At 38.0% G+C, this 24,550-nt stretch overlaps 1 protein-coding gene across 1 annotated transcript; it reads right to left on the bottom strand.

Moving 5' to 3' along the window:
* Positions 1 to 309: 309 nt before the first annotated feature.
* FGD2 (FYVE, RhoGEF and PH domain containing 2) lies at positions 310 to 24,473 on the bottom strand. Its single transcript, XM_063297664.1, is given in 16 exon segments — positions 310 to 1,403; positions 2,577 to 2,720; positions 6,994 to 7,140; positions 7,419 to 7,553; positions 7,889 to 7,981; positions 9,409 to 9,460; positions 9,529 to 9,608; positions 11,015 to 11,107; positions 11,709 to 11,855; positions 11,963 to 12,021; positions 12,291 to 12,429; positions 13,927 to 14,083; positions 16,801 to 16,949; positions 17,739 to 17,819; positions 20,449 to 20,773; positions 24,240 to 24,473. Coding segments are annotated over 16 exon segments (2,082 nt in total). The 5' UTR covers positions 24,308 to 24,473; the 3' UTR covers positions 310 to 1,190.
* Between the last annotated feature and the right edge of the window lie 77 nt (positions 24,474 to 24,550).

Genomic DNA, 24,550 nt, shown 5'->3' with positions numbered 1-24,550 from the left:
ATAATGGTAAGTCCAGTAAGACTGAGACATGAAGAAATAAACAGAGGTTTACTGACCTGAAAAGGAAAGGGATTGAAAGTAAAGAAAATAATCACCTAAAGAATATTATTATTATTTATTTATTTTCTATCCCGCCTTTATTATTTTTATAAATAATTCAGGCGGTGAACATACCTAATAGTCCTTCCTACTCCTGTTTTCCCCACAACAACAACCCTGTGAGATGAGTTGCGCTGAGAGAGAGTGACTGGCCCAAGGTCACCCAGCCAGCTTTCATGCCTAAGGCATTTATTTATTAAAATTAATATGTACTTAGAAGTGCCAGAAAATAGACTAAACAATCTGCAGTTATTACCATATAGTTGTTGAAATAAATTCAGATGGTTGAACTTTATTTCTGGTTTGGAACATTCAACATGTTCAGTTTCACCAACAGAACCTCACAGTATACCTTCAGGCTATTTCCTGGCCAATGTGAGCCATGTCTCCAGTCATGATCCTTCTGATATCTTCAGAAACTCACCAAAAAAAACCCTGACAGAAAAAGGTATCATCTGCTATTTTCTCTATATTTTTTTCCTGAACATGGAGATTTAATTTAGCTGTTATAGCAAAAGATCAAATGTAGGTCTAACTTCCATAAATATAGCTAAAATGTGTTAAAAGTAATCTAAATTAGCATCCTATGTACAGATTTCCCCTTGGGCCCAAAAGATTGGTTGACCATGTCCCAGATTATATTCTGTATATGCAATTGGGACAAGGATCCCATTCACCTTCTTTTTTTTTAAAATAGATGGAAGGAAGCACTTCTGGATTCTTCAGTGTCAGAATCTCCAATCAGAGAATAATTTTGCTGACTTGGCTGTGGATCAAAGAGGGTCTAGGCACAAACAGGAAGCATTATTTGTACCAGCATGTAATATGTATATGGGCAGGACAGCCTATCAGTATAAATTTGCTAATTTAAATGACAAATCAACAATTTACTATGATTTGAATAATTCACTGAGTATAGTCCCATTGGTAGGCTCATCGGTAAGTCCAGGAAATCTCAACTAGACAAAAATGCTATGATTTGAAACCATTGAAAAATAATAACCGAAGAATACGACTGCCTTTAAAACAAGGACTCAGTGCTCATTACAATGGCAGTTCAGAGCATGTAACAGCCTCACAAGGAACTTGAGTTATTCCAGTTCATCAAATGAATCTTCTTCCTCATCTCCCCTGGCTGACTGCTCAATGGCTTTCATCCACCGCTGCTTCAGTTCTTCAGTTTCAGCAACCAGTGTATAGATCTGTTTGGACTGTACCAACTGGAAGATGTGACGGGAATTATTCTGGTATGGCTCCTTGACATGGTAGCCCAGCAAGGGGATGGAGGTATAGGCCTTGACATCCTGGGTGAAGGGAAGGGTCAAAACACAATTCTTTTCAAAACTAATTTCATATCTCAACAAAGTGATCATCAGACTGGTATGATTCTGTACTACTAAAAGCCCAAACTAGTTTTGTCTGGTTTTTTTCCCCTTCTCATTCTGGTTTATTTTGTTTTGCCAAAAGCGGCCACAAGAGGGTGCTATTACTTAAGGAGGGAAAAGTTAAGTAAAACAATTGCTTAATTCATTCCTCTCTACTCTAGTTTTTCTGTTCAACATGAGGAGCTCCCAGAGCTAGAACTTGGAATTTTCAGTTCTCTTGGAAGTATATTTGGCTGCCAGAACTATATATTTAATTCCTTGGCTGAGCAGAATTATAGAAAGTCTTCTTGCTTGTGCTGGGATCTTGTGCATCCTGCCTCTGGCAGGAATATATTCTTATTTCTGATTTCTACCTTGGTTCCTCACCAATTACTTCCTGGCTCACCTCACAGCACATGGCTCAGCTTGGACTCTCCACCTCTTACTGTTTTTCTCCTCAGTGGAGTAAAGAAATTCAACCTTCCCTGCCCTGGTGACATTCCAATATTTTGGTCTTGCACATTAGGGATTATATATATTAAAATCTCACACAAGTGAAGACATCAGGTTGGGGTTGGCTGAAAAAGAATTGCACAGATTTCCCTCCAGAAATGGAAAACCACTGGAAAGGGTTAAGTTTGAACAAAAACACCTCTGAAAGAAGAAGAATTAAATAGTATTTAAGTTTGTGGAGACCCAGGCTCAAGTCTACCCTTAGCCATGGAAGCCCACGGAGTGACTTTGTACCAGTCATCATTTTTCAAGTCCAACGTACTACACAAGATTACTGTTATGGGGGAAAATGGTGAAAGAAGTGATATATGCATCACCCTGAGCATATTAGTCCATCAAATACATTTTCTGAGGTGATGCTGGTGGAAATGGTGGGGGAGGGGAGAAGTTGAAGAGAAGTTGAAAAATATTTACAACTACATCTTACATCTAGTTTGGAATGGAGAACTTTTCCTGTCACTAATTTCTATGCTCCTATAAACCCAAGCTTGGCATTATGAAAGAATTAATGATCAAAAGACAGGGCTTTAGAAGATGGGGAACAGCTCATCTGTAAGCATTACTAATTTCCATCATAATACATTCTATGCCAAAACATACCTGAGGTGCAGCATAAATATACAACACCAATGGATCATCTCGTGGGATCACAAACCAGCCACGCATGCTCCCCTTTCCATTCTTATCCATCAGCTGCAGAAAACTGCACATCAAGCTTTGTCCTGATATTTCTGCAGATTCTTTCTGCCAATTAAACAAACAGATCATATCATTATTAACAACTCCTACCCAAAAGGTTTCTGTCCTCTGAACATGGAGATTTCATTCAGCTGTTATAGCTAAAATCCTCTGTGGACTTAAATCTCCATGAATGTGTCTAAAACATTTTAAAAACCATCAACACTGATAACTAAATATCTTTCCTTAGTCCAGTAAGTAGCTTGGCCATATTTCTGCACTACCTTCTATAGACAGAATTGCCCCTCAAAAGCTAAACACATAATGTAGACAAAAGTTTGCTGATGGGTGTTAAACCTCTTCCACCTCCTCCTGTTTTGCCAGGATTCATAAAATGGTGGAGTTAGAAGGAATCTTATAGACCTTATAGAAATGAAGGTCTATTTGCCAGATCAGACTGGGGAACATAGCAAATCCCAAAACAGGAAATGTCAGTCATCCAAAATTTCCAGCCCATCCAGGCATTGGTCTTTGATAATGCATTGATGATGCAACTTCATAATGGCCTTACCATTCCAGAAATCAAAAGGCTGAGTGGAGCCAGCAGACACTTACATTGCCCGTTCCTGATCTAAATAAAATTTTAAAATTGTGTTTTTCAGTGAGTATATTATAATTCTTTCTATGAGGATCATTTTTTAGGTATAAGCTTCTCCAGTTGCATTCCTACAACAGCTCTGAGGCAAGCTAACCTAAGTGTCAGTGATTTGCCTAAAATCAGCTAAGAAGTTTATCTTGGAAGGATGGAACTGAAACTGGGCTTCCCATGTCCAAATCCAGCACATTAACCCAGAAGTTCTTAATATAACCGCTAATACAAGAGAATATCTGTAGCTCAGGGTTGAACTATGAAGTCCTTGGTGCTCTCTGAGCTTGGTTGTTTGCTTGCAGATGTTTCATTACCTGACTAGGTGTCATCATCAGTTCTAGCGAATGTGGGGTTTGCTCCCTGTTTATATACAATAGCTTGCCCTGCCAGTGTTGGTGGGGGTGTAGCTCAGAGAGCACCAAGGACTCCATAAGTATGCTAATATATACTAATTAGTCCCTTTTGCACTGCATTCAGAAACTGTTGTTTAATTCTTGAACCTCCACGTAGGTATGATGCAGTTAACAATGTATTGGCTTTCGAGTTAGTCTCTAGATCAGAGATTCCAGCTTTCATAGAATAGTGTGAGCATGCTCAGGATAAAACTAGGTTTTGGCTGCACTTGTAGCATATTGGCCAAAATGTGCCAAAACCAATTAGAACTGTCCTTAATTCAGCAAAGAAAGCTGCATGTGAAATGATTATAACTAAGGCTGGTAGTCTAGTTGACATCTTTTCTACATTATGTAAAACTTCAATCCATGACCAAATTCATAATGGGTAGCAGAGGTCAATTGGCAGCGATACCTATGCCATATAGAAGATTGAGACTTAGAATGTAAGAGGGGTAAATTATAAAGAACATGAATTAATGAATGAAATCAAATTAAAAAATAGATATATTACAGTACATGAAAGAGCTAAAATGTATGTCAGAAAGTATGAATTGGTGTTTAGGTTGTTGTGGATGTACATGGGCATTGGAATACATTGGTTGGTGATAGCTGCATGTTATGCTCCAGTGAATGGTGATAATGGAAGAAGATGAATCTTCTTGAAAAAGTATTAGAGAGTAGATTAATCTCTCAGTTGCAATAATGGAACGTGGATGTGGAAAAAGCGGGTATGGAAGCTACTTGATACAGAAAGAAAACAAGTATGTTACTGGGTGCCAAGGAAATCTGTAGAATATGCTAATGAAAATTATGAAAAATGATGTTTGATGGGAATGGAAAGTGAAAAAGGCCATGAATGAGGAAAAATGTATATAAAGGAATTAGTGCTGCAAGAAATGAAGATGAAAGATATTTGTATGATGTGTATATAGAGAAACAATAGTTGCACAGAATATAGTTAAAGAGAGCATAAAACCATTAAGATTAAAAGAGGCAAAGAAAATGCAGAGCAATTTTGATGGAAATAAAAAATTGTTCTGAAAGTGGTAAAAAGAGCTAAATAAGGAGTCTGCAGCAATTAACAGGGATGAAGTGATTTTGGATGAAACTGAAGTGAGAGAGTGTTGGAAAGAGTATTTTAGACGTTTATATGGGAATGATAGGGATTTGCTGAAGAGTGGAATTGAAAAGAATGTTATATATGTTACTGTCCAAGAAAAAACTGGTGAAAGAGAAGTTATAAAAGCTGTGATCCCATTGAAAAATTGTGAGGCTGTAGGTATAGATGGTGCAACTGGAAAATGTTATTTAGTTAAAATGTTAAAATACATGCGGGGTTTGTTTATGGCATGGCTGTGTGACTCGTTTAACATGTGGAAAGACTGCATCTATTTCTGATCATTAGAAGAATGCCATTGTTGTTCCCCCATAAAAAGGGGAAAGTATCAAGGGTGAATGCAAACACTATAGGGGGGTTGTTTGTTAGGCGTGCCTAGGAAGATAATTCTGACTGAAGGTTACAGTATAAGAGATGACAGTGAACAAAACTTGGGAGCTGGAGTGTGGCTTCATACCTGGCAAGATATGTACAGAACAGATTCTTGCTCTTCAGCAGGTCACTGAGAAATTTATGAGTGTGAGAAACAAAGTTTATTCTATATTTGTTAATGTAGAGAAAGCATATGATAGTCAATATGTTTGAATTATATGCTTTGTACAAATATCAAGTTGAAGTTTGGTTGACTGTAATTAGAGTGGCATATGATGGAAATAAAAAATGGGAATAAATGTAATGTATACAAATGTTCAACACTGAACAGAGGGGAAGGCAAGAATGTGTCATGTCCCTTTTGTTGCTTGAAGTATTTGTGGATAAATGCACAATGAATGTTTGTGGTGACATTAGAGGTGTTTTGGTAGAGACATGATGTGTATGTAGTTTTGTAGGCACACAATGCCATATTGTTAGCTGAGAGCTCAAATGATTTGTAGCAAATATTAGATAGAATGAATGATGCAAAAAGTAGTATGGATTTGAAAATCAATCTACTGAAAACTAAAGCGATTGAGTATGCTAAGGAAAATGGAGTGAACAATTGTGAATGATCTATAAATGGTGAAAAATAGAGCAAGTATATTTGTCTACCTTGGTAGAATGTTCACTACAAATGGGAAAATGGAGAATTCTGAAGACATGCAAATGTTGGTTAAAATGTAGTAGTAGTAGAAGTAGTGATAGACTGAATACAACAACGAGTGACGAGCATGAAAAAAATACCATATATACTTGTGGACAAGCCAAGAATTTTAGGTCCCAAAATACACCCAAAGAGTTGGGTCCAGCTTATCTGCAGATGGACTTAACCACAAGTATACAAAGTAATGCTTTCTTAAAGTACCAATATATACCCACAGATAAGCCTATCCACAGATAAGCCAACCTTTGAATTTTTCACCAAAATACCATAAAAAGTGTGCTACCTGAAGATAAGCCAATTGTGAAAATTTAAAACAGAATCTGTTCTGGAAAACAATATTTATTGATACAAAATTTGGAAACAAGCCCTTCAGAATATATTGGAAAAAACATGAAAATTTTGAGAGTCAGCTTATCCACGGGTGGCACATTTTTCATGGTATTTTGGTTAAAAAATTGAGGATCAGCTTATCTGCGAGTATATACGGTATGTTGAAGTGGTCAGGTCATAAAGAGGGAAAGAATTGGGAAACAAACCTATGAAAGAAGAGCGGTCAAGAGGAAGGGATAGTCTGAGAAAGTCATGGTTGGTTGGAACTGATGACAGAGAGGTGAGATGTTTAAAGAACAAAAGGCAATACAAACAAAATATAAACAATGAATAAATATACAATTATAAACAATATAAACAAAAGGCAGGGTATGGACCAGATGGAAGTCAAGATGATTTGAAAGGATAGAAATGTATGGAAACTTAGACTGAATGATCTAGGTGTAAAGTAGCTTTATCTATGTTCCCTTTTTATTTTCCCATTGTATCTCAGGCCTTTAATTTCTTTGGCCCTTTTGTATTTTACTCTTTCTATGTGGCATAATGTTGCTTGCTTGAACGGAAAGAACATGATGGGTTTGCATGCATGCATCTGTGTAGATAATGTTGATGAGACGTGTTTGCTAGATACGTAGTTTCAAAACGACAAAAGTGAAATAACTGCAGTAACAAAATGCCCACCCAGAAGGATAGTGGCCAAGTTATCAACAGATCAAGAAACAAGCATGAGAAGAAGATGCAGACTTCCAACTCTGCTTTTCCCTCACCTCCAGAATGCCTTTGTGCTTCCCATGCTGCTCGCCGGGCAGCAAATTCCCTGTTAGGAAGACATAGCATTCTACACAGACACGTTTGGGTCCGTTCTTGTCGTATTGCAATTCAGCCTTGTATTCAGAACACCGGGAGCACACCACCTGCCTCCAGGAGAAAAACCACAGGTTTGGAAAAGGTTAAATTTGGTGAGGAAATCTTAGACCCCTTTAAAAAAGACTTGGGTCAAAGCTGAAGGGTAGTTAGAGGAATTTGTCCAGTCTCCCCACTACCCAAATGTGGACTAACCATAATCACCCTTATGACCTATTCTCAGTACTAGCTCTTCAGATCAACAAGGACCTATCCAGTTATCTGTGCCTTGATTGAGCTACCCAAAAATAATTGGGGGGGGAGGGTGAGAACAAACAAGCTCACTCACATAGCCACAAGCTCGGCAGTGATGCCTTCTGCGTATGATAGCATTGAATGGCTCTTTGCAGCGCATGCACATGGTGACCAGCTTGTCTCTTACCCACTGAGGAGCCCGCTTGCCCAGCTCCTGTGACTGGCATTGCTGAAAGAAAAGAGAGCGTGAATCAAGCAACCATTTTGGCAAACCTCGGGCCACACAGAGGTTAATAGCCTCTATTCAAATGTAGCATGACCAGAGTAAATGTGAAACAGCTATCTACTTCTGACAGGTACAGCATATGGACAAAACTTCATTAGACGTGTTTTTCTGCACATTTCAACCTCCTTCTTTTATCAGAGACTTTCAAGTTCTTTGTAAATTTACATAGTTACAATCTTTGGAAAATGAGTTCATGGTCTTAAAAGAGGAAATGAATATCAGTGGCTCTAAAGTGCAAATGAGGTAGAGTCACAATAGCTGTGTATCTGGAGATTTACACTGAAGTCTTGAGTCTCTGCTTCTTGCCCTTGGCTTGCAGCTTTGAAGGTTTCACTCTTCTTTTCTTTCTTGTTGATGGCAGACTGGAAGGCCTGGGAGGGAGGAAGAAAACATTTTGAACAGAAGGATTTCGAAAAGAAGCTTAGGTTCAATTTACAAGTGTGAGTAGCAGCCCTGTCTGTTTAACCCAAGACGGCCCTAATCAGAGATGAAGCATGGGTGTATTTGTACATGGGTATATACGGGGAGGAAGTTCTAAATCCTCTCCCAGCCTTGGCTTAATTTCCTTGTAGATCTTCCTGCTCTCACCTCTTTATCACCCATTTTATATATGAGTGAAATTGACTTCCCTTTAAATGCATGGGGCTGTCCCTATCACATCATAGATGTGTTTGAGCCACTAAAGGTCTCCATGTGGGTTCCCAAAGGCCTTAATCTAGATGCCAAACTAAGAAATGACCAGTGTAAGTATTCTGCTACATTGAAGCACAGCACATTAATTGTGCTGTCTCCCCTTAAGGCACAGCTACATAGTAGCATCTAACTGACCTTATCTGATCTTGAAAAGGTAAGTAGGGATGGACCTGGTTAAGACTTGGATGAGAGATCACCCCAAAAATACCACAGCTGAGGAATCTTAAAAAAAAAAAAAACAGAAGAGGGCAATAATAAGTCTCTTCTGCATTGCTCCTAAGAAAACAAGGATATGTCCATGAAGTCACCATGGAGCCTGACTTAAAGAAGATTTTACTTCTTAAGAGCAACCTAGTGTCCTAACCCCAATCTCCTATTGGCTTATGGGGAAAAAAAGCCATTGCTGCAAACCTTTCCCAAAAACACTGCCATACTTTACTATTAATAAAACCAGTTAGGTGAAAAATGGACAGTACAAAGAGCAACAATGTGATCTGTGCCATAAACGGTTGGTGGAGGGAAGCTAGAGGAAGGTTTAAGTACAGAGAAGTCCAAAGGGATCCATCAACTCCTCAGCCCTGATCTAAGCTGAAATGTGTGGGGTAAATGAAGAGAATTGGTAACAGAAAGTGGCTCAGTTAGCTACATGGATACAGAGCTATTTCCATGGTTGGCAAAAAGGGCTCTGAAAGAGAAATGCCATTAAAGAATGGGCATTTCCAGGGGATACAGGAGACCTGAGAAGCAACTAGCCTATTGCCAGCCCTTCAAAATAGTCCAGACAGGTAACCGAAATCATGAGTACTTATACTACTTTGATTATAAGGTTACAGTAACAGAATCTTGCAAGTCTGAAAGCACTTCCCCCCTCCCCTGCCTTGACTTTCTAGAGAACTAGGGAGGGTCCCTTCTGAGATGTTTTCTCCACCCCCATTTGAGCTTTGGACTCAGATTTCTCTTATCAGACTGTTGACTAGGCTGTGGCTCTTCCTCCTGTCTCTCAAGGTTATTCTCACAGCCCATTACACCTATTGAGGGTATTCTGGCCAGGATGCTCCCCAATCTTTAAAAAAACAAACAAACAAAAAACTGCAGCAATGGCTACCTTAATCCAGTCATTCATCTCTTCCTGGGACCTGTAGAGAAAGAAATGTCACCTATTGGAGAGACAGAGTTTATATTCCTTTGCTAGAATCAGAAAAGGCTACATATCTTGCTTAATTACCTAGCTTGCAATTCTAGAGTTCGCTGCTTCCCTGACACAAGGAAAGCATGAGGAAATTGTACATCATTTAGTTCTCGAACCTAAAAGGAAAAAAAAAAGAGCACTGAAGTTAGAGTAAATATTAATTTCCTTCAGAGGGCTCATTCAGACATACACAATTTTAACTGTGGAAGTATGCTTACTGTGCTTTGGACAGAAATATATAACCTCCCTTGGCTTGAAGCTTTTTTCAGTTTGGAAAATTATTTTCTTCTGGTTGAAAGCTAAGTGGGATGGGCACAGAACTAACTCAACTTTGAGATAATCAGAATGTCTTTAATCTACCTCCCTGCCTTCTCCTTTGAAGCATGGTTGTATTTAAGGTTTTATAGTTCTCTGTTACTGATATTATATATTATGTTTTTATGTTTATAGCCTTAACTTTTGGAACAGATGGAATAAGAAAGAAATGCTTTTCTTACTTTCCTTTTCTTCTTGCTGGAGCAAGCCCACTAGGGCATGTGATTCAGCAGGTGTAATGGTATGTGGGAATGACCTTGGGAGACAGGAAGAAGAGCCACAGACTAGACAATGGTCAATTAAGTGGCAGCTGAGTCCACATTAGGAATGGAGTCATGGCAAACGTTTCAGAAGGGACTGTCCCTGGTTTCTTGGACAGCAAAGGCGAGTGGGAAGAGATGTACTTTGAGATTTGCAAGATTGTTGTCAACCTTGTGAGGTAGTCCAGACAAGAAGCACACCCAGAAGTACTAGCTCTAACTTTATTGTAAGGTTACATTTGCAAGTTTGAAAGTACATCTCTCCCCACTCGCCTTTACAGCACAAGAAACCAGGGATGCTCCCTTTTGAGACGTTTGCCATTCCCCCATTCCTTCTGCAGACTCAGCTGTCTCTTATCTGAAAGGTGTCTAGTCTACGGCTCTTCCTCCTGTCTCCCAATGTCATTCCCATATACCATTACAGCAGGAGAGCATCTTTTCCAGGGATCACACTGCAGAAAAGGTATAGGGTAGCTGAGTGATCCTAAGGAAAAGACTCCACTGCTCTAAAGAGTTGCAGAGAGGTGCTAGGCTAGCATCTCTGCATTTCTAAAGTAGGACTTTTCAAACTGTGTTCTCCATGACAACTTGATGGGTTATCATGAGAGACTAAGAAAAACGTCACTTGAACACAGCCAATTTTCTGTCGCTAGAGTTTTGTCTCTTGATCAGGGGCTCCTGGAAGTACTTTTAAACTAACAGGTTCTGCAGCTTGAAAAGTTTGAAAGCCTCTGCTCTAAAGCAGATTTTATCTTCAAAATCTGCATAGCTCTACCTAGCAGTTTACTTGTTTTGAGGTTTCTCTCTCTCCCTTCCCCTTTTTGAATTGTTCTGCCTACTTGAAACTCTATGCATGCTTACTCAGAATGAAGTTCCATGAAACTCAGTGGGGCTGCTTTCCAAACTGATTTGAATAAATAAATGAATAGACAATGAAATTTTCTGACCTTCATGCCTTTGACATCAATCCGGTGGCGCACTTGAAATTCAGCACCCACTTGAATGACTTTTGGTACACAGTACAACAGCAGGTTATTAAACTGTAGGTTGCAAACAAAACAAAACAAAACCACAAATACACACTGTGTGTGAAGAAAGCTGGACAAAACCAGAAGAAATGGCTAATAATAGATAGTCTGAATAAAAACATAATCCCTTCCTCGCTGAGAAATACAGACCTCAGGTCAGCCCTTCAGTGTAGGCCAGGTCAGGAAACAGACTCCACAACGACTACGGAAACTCTATTGTTGCAAGGTATAACAGCAGAATCTTGAAAGCCTGATAGGGTTTCTCTCTCCACCCTCTTATACACAAGAGAATCAATGTGGGACAATTTTAAGTTTCTTTCTTACTCCTTCCTGTCTTTCTGAGCTAAGCTGGTATTTACATAACTGCCCTTGCAATCTTTCTTCAGGCTATCTCTGTATACCTCAATATATGAACAAAAACAGAAAACAGAAAACAAAATATTTATCACCAGTGAGCCTAGCCAGTGCATCCCTTTATGCCCTCATTTTTTCCATATTCTTCTTTTCTTAATATTGTCCCATTCCAAATTATTTGGGGGTTGGGGAGATGTCCCCATCAGCAACTTGGTCAATCTTCCTGCTCCATCACTTTACAGCCTAATAAATATCTCACCAGGAACAGGTATCTCTCTGAGGTGCTGTTGAACCGGAAAGAGATTTTCTGAATAGGTCCTTCTTTAATAAACTCATTAGAAGGGTCAACAATGTCATCTTCAATGCCTAGCCTGTGATATACTTCCCATAAGTTCTGGAGTCGTTCCTGCAGAAGCAATGGAATAAAGATTTGCAAGATGGAAAACAGTAACTTAGCTACAAAGATATTTGTCTGTAGTGGAGAAGAATGAGATGATTCAGTTGGGCACTCACCATTTCAGCGATGGCAGCATTAGAATGTTTGGCTGCTGTGAAAATCATCTCCAAAGCTTCTACAAGGAGAAATGTTAATATTCTTATAACACTTTTACAGTTACTTCACGCCCAATGCACTATAGCAATTGTGACACCGAGCAAGAGGTCAGAGGGATAGGCTTGGACAAAGTATGGCACATTAGAAGGAGCACCAGTACCATGAAAATCTAAAATCGTTCAAGTAGGAAGCCAGAACTCATAACTCCTAAAGGAGAATTTGATCACTTTTCTCTCAATTATTTATTTTTTTTGCTGCCAGCCTAAAAGAAGTATGTAAAACTCTTACTCTGTGCATCCTCCCTGTCTGGTGATTTCAAAGGCAGCTTCTGAATGTAATCCTTCAGGAGGAGTTCATATCTAGGGATTCTCTGTATTGGTTCCAACATGTGATGCTGCAAGGTTAAATTAGCAGACACTTCCCGTTTCTGTGCACGATCATAACAATAACAGAAAAAGATAGCAAAACAAGGGCATTGAACATTTCATTAGTATGCATACATATACAAACAACTACACATATGTAATATCTCAACTGCAACATTGCAACTGAAGGCCCCAGTCTACCAAGGACTGATGATGTAACGTAGGGGTTGGAAATGTTCAGCCTACATACCAAATTCATAGCATTGGGCCTTCCTGTCTTGACTATGGACTTCTGCTAAGGCCCTGTCTTCATCCTGAAGCCTTGCCCCCTTTGATGAGTGGGACAGCAGCTCCTGGAGCAAGCTTCACTCGATCCTCACCTTTCCCAATAAGGAAGTCAAGGGCCAAACAGTACCAATCAAGGTAGAAGCCACCACTTCAAAATACTCTTCATGCCTATGAGGAGGCTCATAGAGGTGGAACATTTCTCAAAATTGATCCTAAATCTATTTCCTATAGCCCTGGGCCTACCTTCCATCTATTTTCAAGGGCAATTGTAGCTGGGGAAGTAAAATTAACTATCTGCTTCTTCTAGCCCAGTGTTTCTCAACCTCAGGAACTTGAAGATGTGTGGACTTCAACTCCCAGAATTCCCCAGCCAGCATGGGGCAAGGATGCCAAGGTTGAGAAACACTGCTCTAGCCTATCACTATCAAAGAAAAAAACTTCCATTAGTATATGTCAGCCAGGAGATTTATTTTTTTGGGAGAACACAACTGAAAAGGGAAGGCACAATTGGGGAAGGAAGGCTTAGTCATTCCTCCTGGTAAACAGTAATTCTCCCACATATGCATGCACACAATGCAACAATTACACTTACAAAAAAACAGTGAATTAGTGCCAATGAAAAGCTATTTTGAATTAAACTGTTTTGATGTTTAATTGAAGTGAAGGGAATTTATGGGTGAATCCTATTGAGTAGAAAAGGGTTAACACTTTCTGTATTCTCTGACCCTGTGCATCATACACACAGAGACAGAATAAGCTTAGAAAACTACTCTTAATGCCAACAGAAGTTTTCTTCCTAAGCCTAATTCCTAAGCCTAATTTCATGGAGGACAAAAAGAAAAAAATACTTATTATCTTCCTAAAAGATTAAATAATCTAGAGAGAAGGCCCTTTTCCAATTACCTTAGTAATCTTGGACATGGAAGAGTCAAAATAAATAGATTTTTCTTCATTTTTCTATGTATTCCTATCCTGCATTCAGGAGCATAGAAAAGGGTTACGAAGTATAGAAATTCTAAGCCTACCTATTTAAGCCTTCCTCTATGAAATGGTGTGGAAAAATCCAAAAATCCTTAATACACAAAGCAATATACCCAGAAATTTCAGATTATACACACACACACACACACACACACATACACACACACATACACACATGCACACACACAAACACCCCTAGATAGACACCTAACCAAATTTTAGGTTACCTTCTAATTGAAGCCAATCTGAATAAAAAACTAATTGCGTAATGAGCTCTGAAACCATTTCACCTGAATGTTTGAGATGAGTTCCTGGAATGGCAAGGCCTTTTCTGACCACATGGTGATCAGTTGTATCGCCTTGTCAAAGTTCTTCACATATTCACTATACATCTTCAGGAAAGGAGCCACTTTCTGGATGATATCCCCAATTCTGGGATTGGAATCCCTGTAGCAGGAATTGCAAGAGAACAAGTCTGTTGTTGGTATCTCTGCAAAAATGGCTAAAATAGACTAGGAAGCCTGGAGACATATCCAGCTGCCTCCATCACTGGTCTTATGAGTCATACCTGGATATAACCCACCTTTTAATAAATAATTACATTTTGAAGAATACATCACAGCAAAGCAATACGGTCTCTTAACATCTTCTGCAAACAATGACCATAGTAAACTGCAAAAACATATTCAGATGGAATTCATTTCAAACATGCAAACTGGCAATAAATGATCAATGTTGGCTTTTCCCTTTTGTTTAAAACAATTTATATTACCCACTATAGTATTTCACTTTTCAGAGTCTGTCGCAGAGTTTGAAGACTGCAGATACATCTCTGAAAATGTGCTCAGTTAAGAATAGAATCTTAGAGAGAAGCATGTCCTCATGCCTTGAAGGGTATTCAAAGGAAAATCATACCAAGATAAATAGGTAAGGATTGGAGTGTAGTGTAAATCAGTAAAATCTACATAGTGCCAGGGTAAATACTAAAAACAATTGCCCATTATATTCCGTTCTGAAGAAAATCTATATGGTCACTAAGGATTGACCCAAACTTAATGGCACATAATCAATCCTGTTACATTAAAGTAGCGTACATAAAAAGTGAATTCATTGTTATTGATGTTATTTTTATGGAAGAACTTTCTTAAGAATGAAAACTGATGAAATAAATCATTAAATAAATAAATAAATCAGCAATTACATAGCAACATTTTTGTCAATGATCTAAAAATGCTATTTGTCAAAATATCATCCTTTTCTCTGCCCACTGTGGAAGCAACACAAAGTCAGTTAGTTGGACTTCCAGGGAGGTATGGCAAACTGAAGATGTTTGCCATACCTTGGTCATTGGCTTTCGCCAAGCCAATGACCGCAGCAATCACCAAGGAGCCAGTGAGTAGGCTGGTTCCTTAGAACCTCTCCAGATAAGGAGAGAATGGGAGATGGTCCACATGTGCTCCGGGACACCTTGTGAGGAGACTGCAGGACAGCAGTTTTCCATAGGTTTGAGCACCAGGAGACAACACTATTAGCCATCTTGCTCATAACTGCAGTGGAGACCTTTAAACAACACTAAGTTTGCAAACCTCACTTTCTAATCACTTTCTGAAATTGTTCATTAACTACTTCTAAGCTATTAGAGACCTTTGAAAGGACGAGTTTGAAAACACTGGGTGAGTCTGCCTTCAATCCTGAATGAAAGAAGATTTTAATCATAAGCTTAAGAATTTAAAGAATCTGAAATAAACAGCAAAAAGCTAAGTAAGATTTTAATCTTAGAAAGTTATAAATGGACTAAGGGTCCAGATAAAAATGGAATATTGAAACTTTTACAATAAGATTTTGGAATTAATTATAAAGAACAAACAGCTTCTCATGGGAAATGGATTCTGTTTTGGTTTTTACAAGACATAACAAAGATAAGCAATTTCCTGATTTCAAAAACTGGACACTGGAGGGGACTAAAGTTTTTAGGTACAGGAAAGATTTACAAGCATAAATATAATGGGCAATTGTTTTTAGTATTTACCCTGGCACTATGTAGATTTTACTGATTTACACTACACTCCAATCCTTACCTATTTATCTTGTAAAACGTTGTGAAACATTATTATAATGAAAATAATGAAGAAGACTTTTGAAGAATGGAATCAGAAAATAGTAGCCACAATATCAACAATGTCAGTAATAATGTCTGCTTCCATGAATAGACTACGTCCAAAAGATGTTATTGAAGAAATGACAGATACAGAACAAATTTTATCTGACAAGATAGAGATGGTATCAAAAGTGGATTTACAACTGACAGGCCAAGATAATGACTTAAAAGGATGTTTCACTGGATCTACAAAAGAAACTGGCTGAGGTTTTAAAATTTAAAAGGGAAATACAAATGCCAAACCAAGAAAGTGACCTGGATAATTTTTTCCTATTGGATTTACAAAAGAGGTTTGTTAAAGCCTTGAAGAACTCTGTGCAATGGGACAAAGAAGAAATGAAGGAAAATCAAATCTTATGACAATATTCGAATGAACTAAAGATTAAGACTGTTAGAAGTAAAAGGAAGGAATATAATGTTGGCATTTGATCAAGGTTAAAACAAGATATGGTGTTACTTTTGGCAACCCTTTATGAACTTTCTGCTGACACCAGGACTGAAAAGATGATGTTTTATGGATTTGTTTATAGATAAGAGATGGGATATGGGATGATGAGGTAAATATTTGTAACCTTAGAGGGGGTGAATTTGTTTATACTTGTGATGAAGGTTGGAAGTCACTTCTTTATATATTTCTTTTCTCTTTATTATATTCTTTCTTTTCCCTTTCTTCTCTTTTTTTCTTGCACTTTTTATTCCTTCATGCTATTCTCTTTTCTTACTTTAAGTTTAGTTTGTATTATATTTTACTATTAAAATCAAAATTACACACACACACACACACACACATATACAAAGTCAGTCAATATATACCGTAATGCAACCTTCTACGTACAAAAGCTGTGTTTCAAGATTGGACAAAGTTTTCAAATAATAATTCTGAGTGACTCAAGCTTGGACTACTTGAATTTTTTCCAAGTCTAGCCTTCAACAAGCTTTTAGATTTGTTATATTTTTCCAGGAAAGTAGTGGGCAAAAAGAGAAGTGGGCTGACTTCATAACTTACCAGTCTTCCATACGTTTTTTCAGCTCTGGCAAGAAAAACTGGGAATGGAACTGGTAAATGGAGGAGATATTAGAGAAGATCATTTTTACTACATCTTCCGGGAATGTCTTTGTAGTTCTGGCTTCTTTCATTAGCTCTGAGAAAAACACCTGTAAAGGACATTCCCAGCCCATAAAGAAGCACAATTTTAGTTATGGCATTTTGCCCTACTTTTCAGCCCAAATGGCTCCTGCAGAAATTTCTGTAAGATCCATAAAATCAAGATGGTCTCTGCCTGCAGACGTAGATGCTAAAAAGCATAACATAAAAGAAAAAAAGGGATAAGCTGGGAAGAGAAAAATCAGGAAATTTGGGGACTATTCCCTAAACATATGGTAATTATAGTACTAAAATAAGTATTATATTATAATTATAATATAGTATTATAGCAATTATAATGACTATAATAGTAATTTTAGATCATCTGGAATAGAAACAAAATAAAAGAGATCAAAAGCTAAAGACCCTTGGAAGAGCTGAAGAAATGGCCCTGCTTCCATTTCTCATTCAGCTATAGCCAGGTAAATATTATAAGCTACAATGACAGAATTGGCTAAGGGGCAGGTAGGATTTCTGGGTGTCATATAATTTCCCAGATCTATGTAGTCCCATTAGGAGAAAAGTTGGGAGCTACTTTGGCAGTAGAATATCAGAAAGGTTCTGTTTTTACTATGTGAGAATTTTAAGATTTCCCAAATATTAACAATTGGTTGCTCACTACAGGAACCTGAGATTTATTGGATTAAAAAAAATGAGCTGTACAGGATGAAAATATCCAGAAGACAATTTTATTATATCTTCATGCATTGTTATTAAATAAAGTGATAATCAGATAAGTAGAACATTTTCAGCTTTTTGACAGTGGACATCAGAAAACTGAAATGCAGCTGCCAACCAACCTGGTCTAGAAGATGAAGGCGAACAACATAGGCCTGTTCTGTTTCCAGCAGCTCCAGAGCTATTTTTTTCTCCCCTGGCTCCTGTGAATGCAGAGTAAGGAGAAATGAACTTGGAAACCTCTGGTTCATAATCACTGAAAATCTTTTGGTTCAGAGTGAGGTACCATTAGTGCAAGAAAATATGTCTCCTGCACTTCTGGAAAGTGTTGATTCAGTGTCTGGAGGCTGTTGAGGTCTGGAGGGGATAAAACAGGCTGGAACTGAACTCTAGTAAGATGGAGTTGTTGTTGGTTCAGAAAGGTTTTCTAACAGCTCCAGGTGAAAGACTAGATAAAGTGGAAATCCCCCTGAAGCAGCATCTATAAAGCTCTACATGACTTGGCTTCTGTGAGAACATGAGACTGGGCTGTGTGAGAATGTGAGACTATTGTAGGCTGAAGTTGCCATTAGCTAAAAATGGAGCAGGCACATATGCAGAGGAGAAAAACCAGGAATCTTATCAAAAAGATCCCTTCAGAAGGTAGGTAAAAAGGAATTGTTAAGAATCAAAATAAAAATGTCACCAGAAGATGGGCAAAGGAGGTCAGGTGCTGTGCACATGGACCCCCCCCCATCCCATTGACAGCTATGAGATTTGTGAATCAACAAAGCAAGGGTTTTTAGGGATAAAAGGGGTCCTGAAGCCTGCCTACTCTTTGAATTATCCTGGACCCAGACTTGGTGGCTTCTATCCCTCTAGTTAGTGCCTGGCAGCCTAGTTGAGAAGAATGTGGATAAGTGAGGATGAGTGTGTGTGAGTGAGTGAGAGAGCAAGTGTATATTTTAGCCAATAAAGTTTTGTTGCCACTTTGAATTTATTGAGCCTCTATGTATTCCATCAGAACCTTGCACACTTCAGTGTTCGATTGAAAGTGACTGTGTATATTCCTAATTATTTCCCAGATGTTGACGAGGTCTGTGTCTCGTATGCTGTCTTCTTGAAGTAAAAGTGACCTATCTGGACATTTTGCTTTAGAGAGATTATTAATGGTGCCCTATTTTTGAGAGGTTCAATGGGATCAGGACTTGTAAACAATATTTATTGGATCTGGCCCATTTTATGGGATAGGCTCACCCCTAAGGTCAGGTTAACATGCAGTCTGACAATTTTCTGGAGGCTGGCTAACACTGGATTCTTCCAGAGAATGTTTGGAGAGTGATGGTTGGTACCATCAGAGCTTATACAGTATAACTGTGTTTTTCTCAGTTTCTTTGTTATTTTATTGTTGTTTAATGAGTTAACTCCTGGAAATCTTTGCTGACTACAGCAGTGTACTAAATAATTAATTAATAACATGAGCCCAATGGGAAGTGCTCTGTATCAGTAACGGCCTATCACAACAATGAAGCTGAGTTTGCTGATTAGGAATAAATCTGATGTATTTGTCTGCAAACCATATTCTATTTTTGGTGGAAACCAATCTACAGAATACTTCATGGGGGAAAAAAAGTATTTCACCAGAAGGTCTAGGGAGAAATTGGTTAAGTTCACTAATTTAGCATTTTTGAATCAATAGGTAAAGGGAAAGGTTTCCCTTGACATTAAGTCCAGTCATGTCCGACTCTAGGGGGCGGTGCTCATCTCCGTTTCAAAGCCGAAGAGCCGGGGTTTGTCCGTAGACACTTCCGTGGTCATGTGGCCGACATGACTAAATGGAACGCCGTTACATAAACCTAAACTTAATTACCTTTCAAAATTTACAGGTTAACAAAGTTTTCAATATAATTGTCCAGGAATAAAAACATACATATACTTTTTACATATATGTAAAAAGTCTGATAAAAATATAAATATTCATTAAAATAATTTAAAAATAGATTATATGAGACAAACCTGTTTGAAAATATGATGTACGTAAGGCAACATTGAAAAAAATCCGTATGTTTGGAGAAATATGCATCAAAATAGATACAAACTCTTGGGTCCAACAAAGCAAACTTGACATATTTGCAAAATTAAGAAAAATGACATTGAGAGATTTGCTAATCCCTACTCCAAACTGTAGAGCTAGGAACACAATGAGCATAAAATATCTGGCACTGGGTGCATTTCTGATATACAGCACATAATCTGGAGAATCAGAAGGCCTGGCATTCTGAGGTAGACAAATGTCAGTTCTAAATGATTAAAATATATGCTATATTGAAAAAACTAAGAAAATATTGTTTATATAACCTTTCAAAATACTGCATAATTCTACACTCTTCTTTTTTGTACCAGGTAAAATATACAAAGCCTACATTTTATTGCCTAACACAAATATAGTATTAAATAGTGAGACAAGCTCCTATCTCCTCTGCCTGACTTTTGCGACTGTATCACCAACAAAATAATTCAGTAGTAATGGTAGTTGCTTTCCTCCATGGAACAACTGAAATTTCTAGTGGATCTCAGTGAGCCATTTATAAATTATTGTTCTAGAAATCAGGACACCTACCATACATAACACATACTGTGGTATCATTTTTTTCTTAGTCAGCATCACCACTACAAATGTAAACCAGATCACTAATTTGATTTTGGTCAAAACTGCCCTGATCAATACCATCAAAATATTTCTAATTGTTCCACAGCCTTTCGACACACCACCCGAAGAATGTCTGTGGGCTATTCCTGACCACAGTATGAGAATCTGTACACAATATCTATAGTGCCTTGATAACTTATTACCTGGTTCTTGCTGCTTCCAGATTGCATCATGTAGTTTAGCTGAGAATCTGGGCCTTGTTTTGCCCTCCAGTTGCCTACAGTGATCTTGCCGTGAAAAGAGCTGAGGCATTTGACAGGGAGCATTTTAGGAGCTTGTGGTTGCTGTTCCATGGATTCTGTACTGCAGTGCACCCGGCTGGGCTGTACAAATGCAGCTTTCTTATTGTCTCTTATGGCACTTTCACCTGTCACAGATGGTAGCATGGAAGATACCATAGGACTTGGAGTTGTTAGTTGAAGCCTAGATTGGGGAAGGATCTGTTTTTTCTCAGGACTACAGCAGGGCCTGTCCACAGAAAAACAAAGGTTTCATAAATTTGTCCTGTTCCATCTACTTCTTCAAAATATAGTACAAACCACTCAAGAGGGGCGAGGCTCAAAACAAAAGTGTATCTCTTTACAAAAGTTAATGTGTGTATTCAGTGTAACAGCACTCATTTAAAGGCAGAATTAAGGTATATGGTTAGAATGATTTAAACATCAATAAAAACGAACAAGGAAATGTTATAGAGGCCAACATGGATAGAGTTACTAACTTAGAACATTCCACTAGAGTTATGATACGTCAACAGCATGGTACGCAGGAATGAGCAGATCATGCTAACTCTAAGATATGGAAAATACTGACTATTGGATATCAAAAGAGATCAAAGCAGAGAAGGCTATTGTTTCTTCTCAGCTGATAATCCTTGATAATTTTGCAACTACGCAAAGACTTTTTGGTCTGTTTGGGGATTAGATCTTTGGCTGCGGAAGTAGTCCAATCTGTTTCATAGTGATCCAAGGAGTAGCCCAATCCAGCCTGTTCTTGGTTCTAGAATATGAATTCAGAAAAACAGCTCCAATCTCCCTAGTTGGCATGGAAAACCTATAAATGCCTAATGTTGTCTATTTAATTATACAAAATAAAATTTGCAGAAACTGTAGAACATTATGAGTAAGTAAATTGCATCTAATATTGTACGATGTTGGTGCAATTGTTTTCAATTACATTGTCTTTTGACCATAGAAACTATTTGCTCAGATTACGTCACAGCTTCTCAAAATTCCCATTAAACCTTTGGCAGTGCAATTTGATTGTCCCTGTCCCTGCCAAACCCTGGACCATCCTCAGTCTCTTCAGTTACCTTGCCTGACATATCTATTACTAACACAGACCTATCATGAGAGCCATAATGTGATGGGACCATATGTAGACATTGCTTACAGTGAATCTTGTCATATCCAGCCTTTCTCTCAGGAGTTCAAGGTTTCATACATAGCATCACTTCCTTTCTTTTTTACCCCACAACAACCCTGTGAAGAAGGTTGGGCTGAGAGAGGATGACTGGCCCAAAGTCACCCAGCAAGCTTCCATTAATTAATTGGTTACTTTTATTTTGCCCCCACCCCCATCATGCACATCATACAGAGGGATCTATAATGCTTTAAGGCAAAAAATGTAGGGCATGATATGGAAATTTGTCATTCTTTATTACTGATATGTGCTGGTGGGATTGTATACGCAAAGGTAGGATATAAAGGATTGTAATGATGTAGACATGCATTTTAGCAGGTGTCATTTAAATGAAGGTGATATGTAGAACACCTCTTTAATATTGCTTCTGATGTTTATAGTTTTTATACATATCTGTATTTGTAATTATATCATTTTTGCAGTTACTAACATTGCTTTCTAATTCTAGGAAATGTTTATCTTGGTTTAAAGTACAAGTCTATATTCTGTACACAAAACTAAGTCTCATCAAGTTCAGTGAGGCATTATCCAATTTAGGACTAAGCTCTACTCAAGGCCATGTAACTTACTTCTGAATAATTGAAGGAATGCAGCTATATATATAAATGAATGAATGAATGAATGAATGAATGAATAAATAAATAAATAAATAAATAAATACACATACCATAACAGAAATGAATCTAACCAATTCCCACTGCAACCTTACAATATCAAATAATCATAGATATGGGGTGCAAGATCCTCGAAAATTTGTTCTGCTCTTTTTCTTCATTTTCATATAGCCATCAAATCTTCCGTTTATGTTGCTTACAGTTAAGATCAGCCTATGCAGAAATACAGCTGGGACAACAAAGAATCTTCTGCATTTCTTTTTCCAAACTGAGTGTTACTGTGAAGGACTACATCCTCTTTTCTGTTTCACAGTCTTCATAATGTCCCTAAGCTTCCTCAACTTTCCCAAAAATCAGCATTTATTTCCTCTTACCAAAGTTTCACTTTAAAAAGCAAACCACAGTTCATGATCAACAGAGAACTATTCAGAGGGTTCCAGAACAGCCAAACTAGATACATAAAAATGGGGGCTCCAAAGTCATAACATAAAATTTCAAAAATCAATTTGACCAGGGTTACCAGATCTAGTCTACAAAACTCCAGGCAACCAGTAGATGGTAGCAAAGGAATTAAGGTTGCTATCCCATCCTTCCTGCACATCATTACAGGAGTTGCTTTTGGACCTTGCCCCCATCTCTCTATATACCCCGAATATTCAAAGAGTTTGGGCAAGTATCTGAATAAAAAGACTAAATCCAGATAATTACTTGGCAAATTCTAGTTAGTTGAGAAATAAAAGTGCCTCAATGATCAAGTGTGATAAAAAGAGTTTCCAAATACCATGTTCTAATATAAGACAGCAGAAAAATTTAGGACAGATTTGAAAATCACACCATAAAAGATGAAGTACGCTGAATACACTTTTTTTCCATAGCAGAAAAGCCCAAGTCAAAAAGCAAACTTCTTGACTCTAACCTAGTTACTAAACAACATTTATGCAGGTCTATACTCCATGGCTCTGGACTGTTTTGAGGCACTGAGGATAAATTAATCCTTACTACTTTTCCAAAGAAGGGAGCTACATTTGCTATAGCCATAATCCTCTGACTTTACTCACTGGTAGAAATTCGAAAATGGTTTTAGATGCAAATAACTCTTACTGTAACTAGAAACCCTACCCAATCAAGGTTTCCAATTGCATACGTGCATATAAAATCAGAAGGTGATTTTTCAAACCTTCTGATGATAAGAGTGAGACTAGTGACCAAAATCTGGCTTTCCTTTCGTATATTTGCATGAAGGAGGTATAAAAAAGGCTATTGTTGCTAAACAGTTACAGCAATGTTGAATGATGTATAACATAGTTTGGAGGGTCATTAGAATGATCTAGACCAACCCCCAACTCAGTGCAGGATCAACCGGAGCATCTCTGATAAATGATCATTCAACCTTCTCCAGTGAAATAGACTCCACCATTTCATGTGACAGCCTGTTCCACATCTCATACAAACTTCCTCCATCTAGCCTGAACCTCCGTCCTTGTCATTTTAACTCATTGGTTCTAGTCTTGTCTTCTGGGGCAACAGAGAATAAATCCACTCCTTCTTCTGTGTAATAACCCTTCAGATATTTGAAGACTATCATATCATATCTCTTCTCAGTAATCTTTTCTGTAGGCTAAACATACCCAGATCCTTTAACTGTACCTCACAAGACTTGATTTCCAGACCTTCACCATCTTACTAGCCCTCCTCTGAACTTGTTTCAATTTCTCACTAGCCCTCATGTCCTTTCTGATGTCCAGAACTAGAGATAGAATTTACAGAGATTTCAAAGCGTTTTCCCCAAAATGATAATTTCATAAATAATTCCTGTATTTCAGTCCTCCACTACTTGAGCTCTTTCTTGGTCAACTGGTCTTCAACCCTGACATTACAATATCTCCCCAAATCCCTTGTACCTGAAGTTCTCAAATACATGCACTAGGGAGTCCACCGATGTTTGTGGAAGCCTCCGTTTCTCCTCCATCCGTCTTACTCTTCTTTACAATCTGAAACTGGATCTGCAATTCTTTAGCCAGGCAATTAGGAGAAGGGACAACTTGAAACCCATGAATTTCTTTATGGTCTTTTACATGGAACTTTTCTGAGAAATAGCTGCATTTAAAAAAAAAACCCTGATAGGACTATATAACCAAGCAAACAATGTGCAAATTGTCCCTTTCTCTGAGGCAAGAAAAGCCTCTTGTAACTATCACTTACTATAAATAGG

The sequence above is a fragment of the Candoia aspera genome, chromosome 3 (assembly GCF_035149785.1).
Source record: "Candoia aspera isolate rCanAsp1 chromosome 3, rCanAsp1.hap2, whole genome shotgun sequence".
In the NCBI taxonomy this organism is placed as follows: Eukaryota; Metazoa; Chordata; class Lepidosauria; order Squamata; family Boidae; genus Candoia; species Candoia aspera.
Note: the sequence above shows the minus strand (reverse complement) of the source record. Positions and strands in the feature narration are given on the sequence as shown.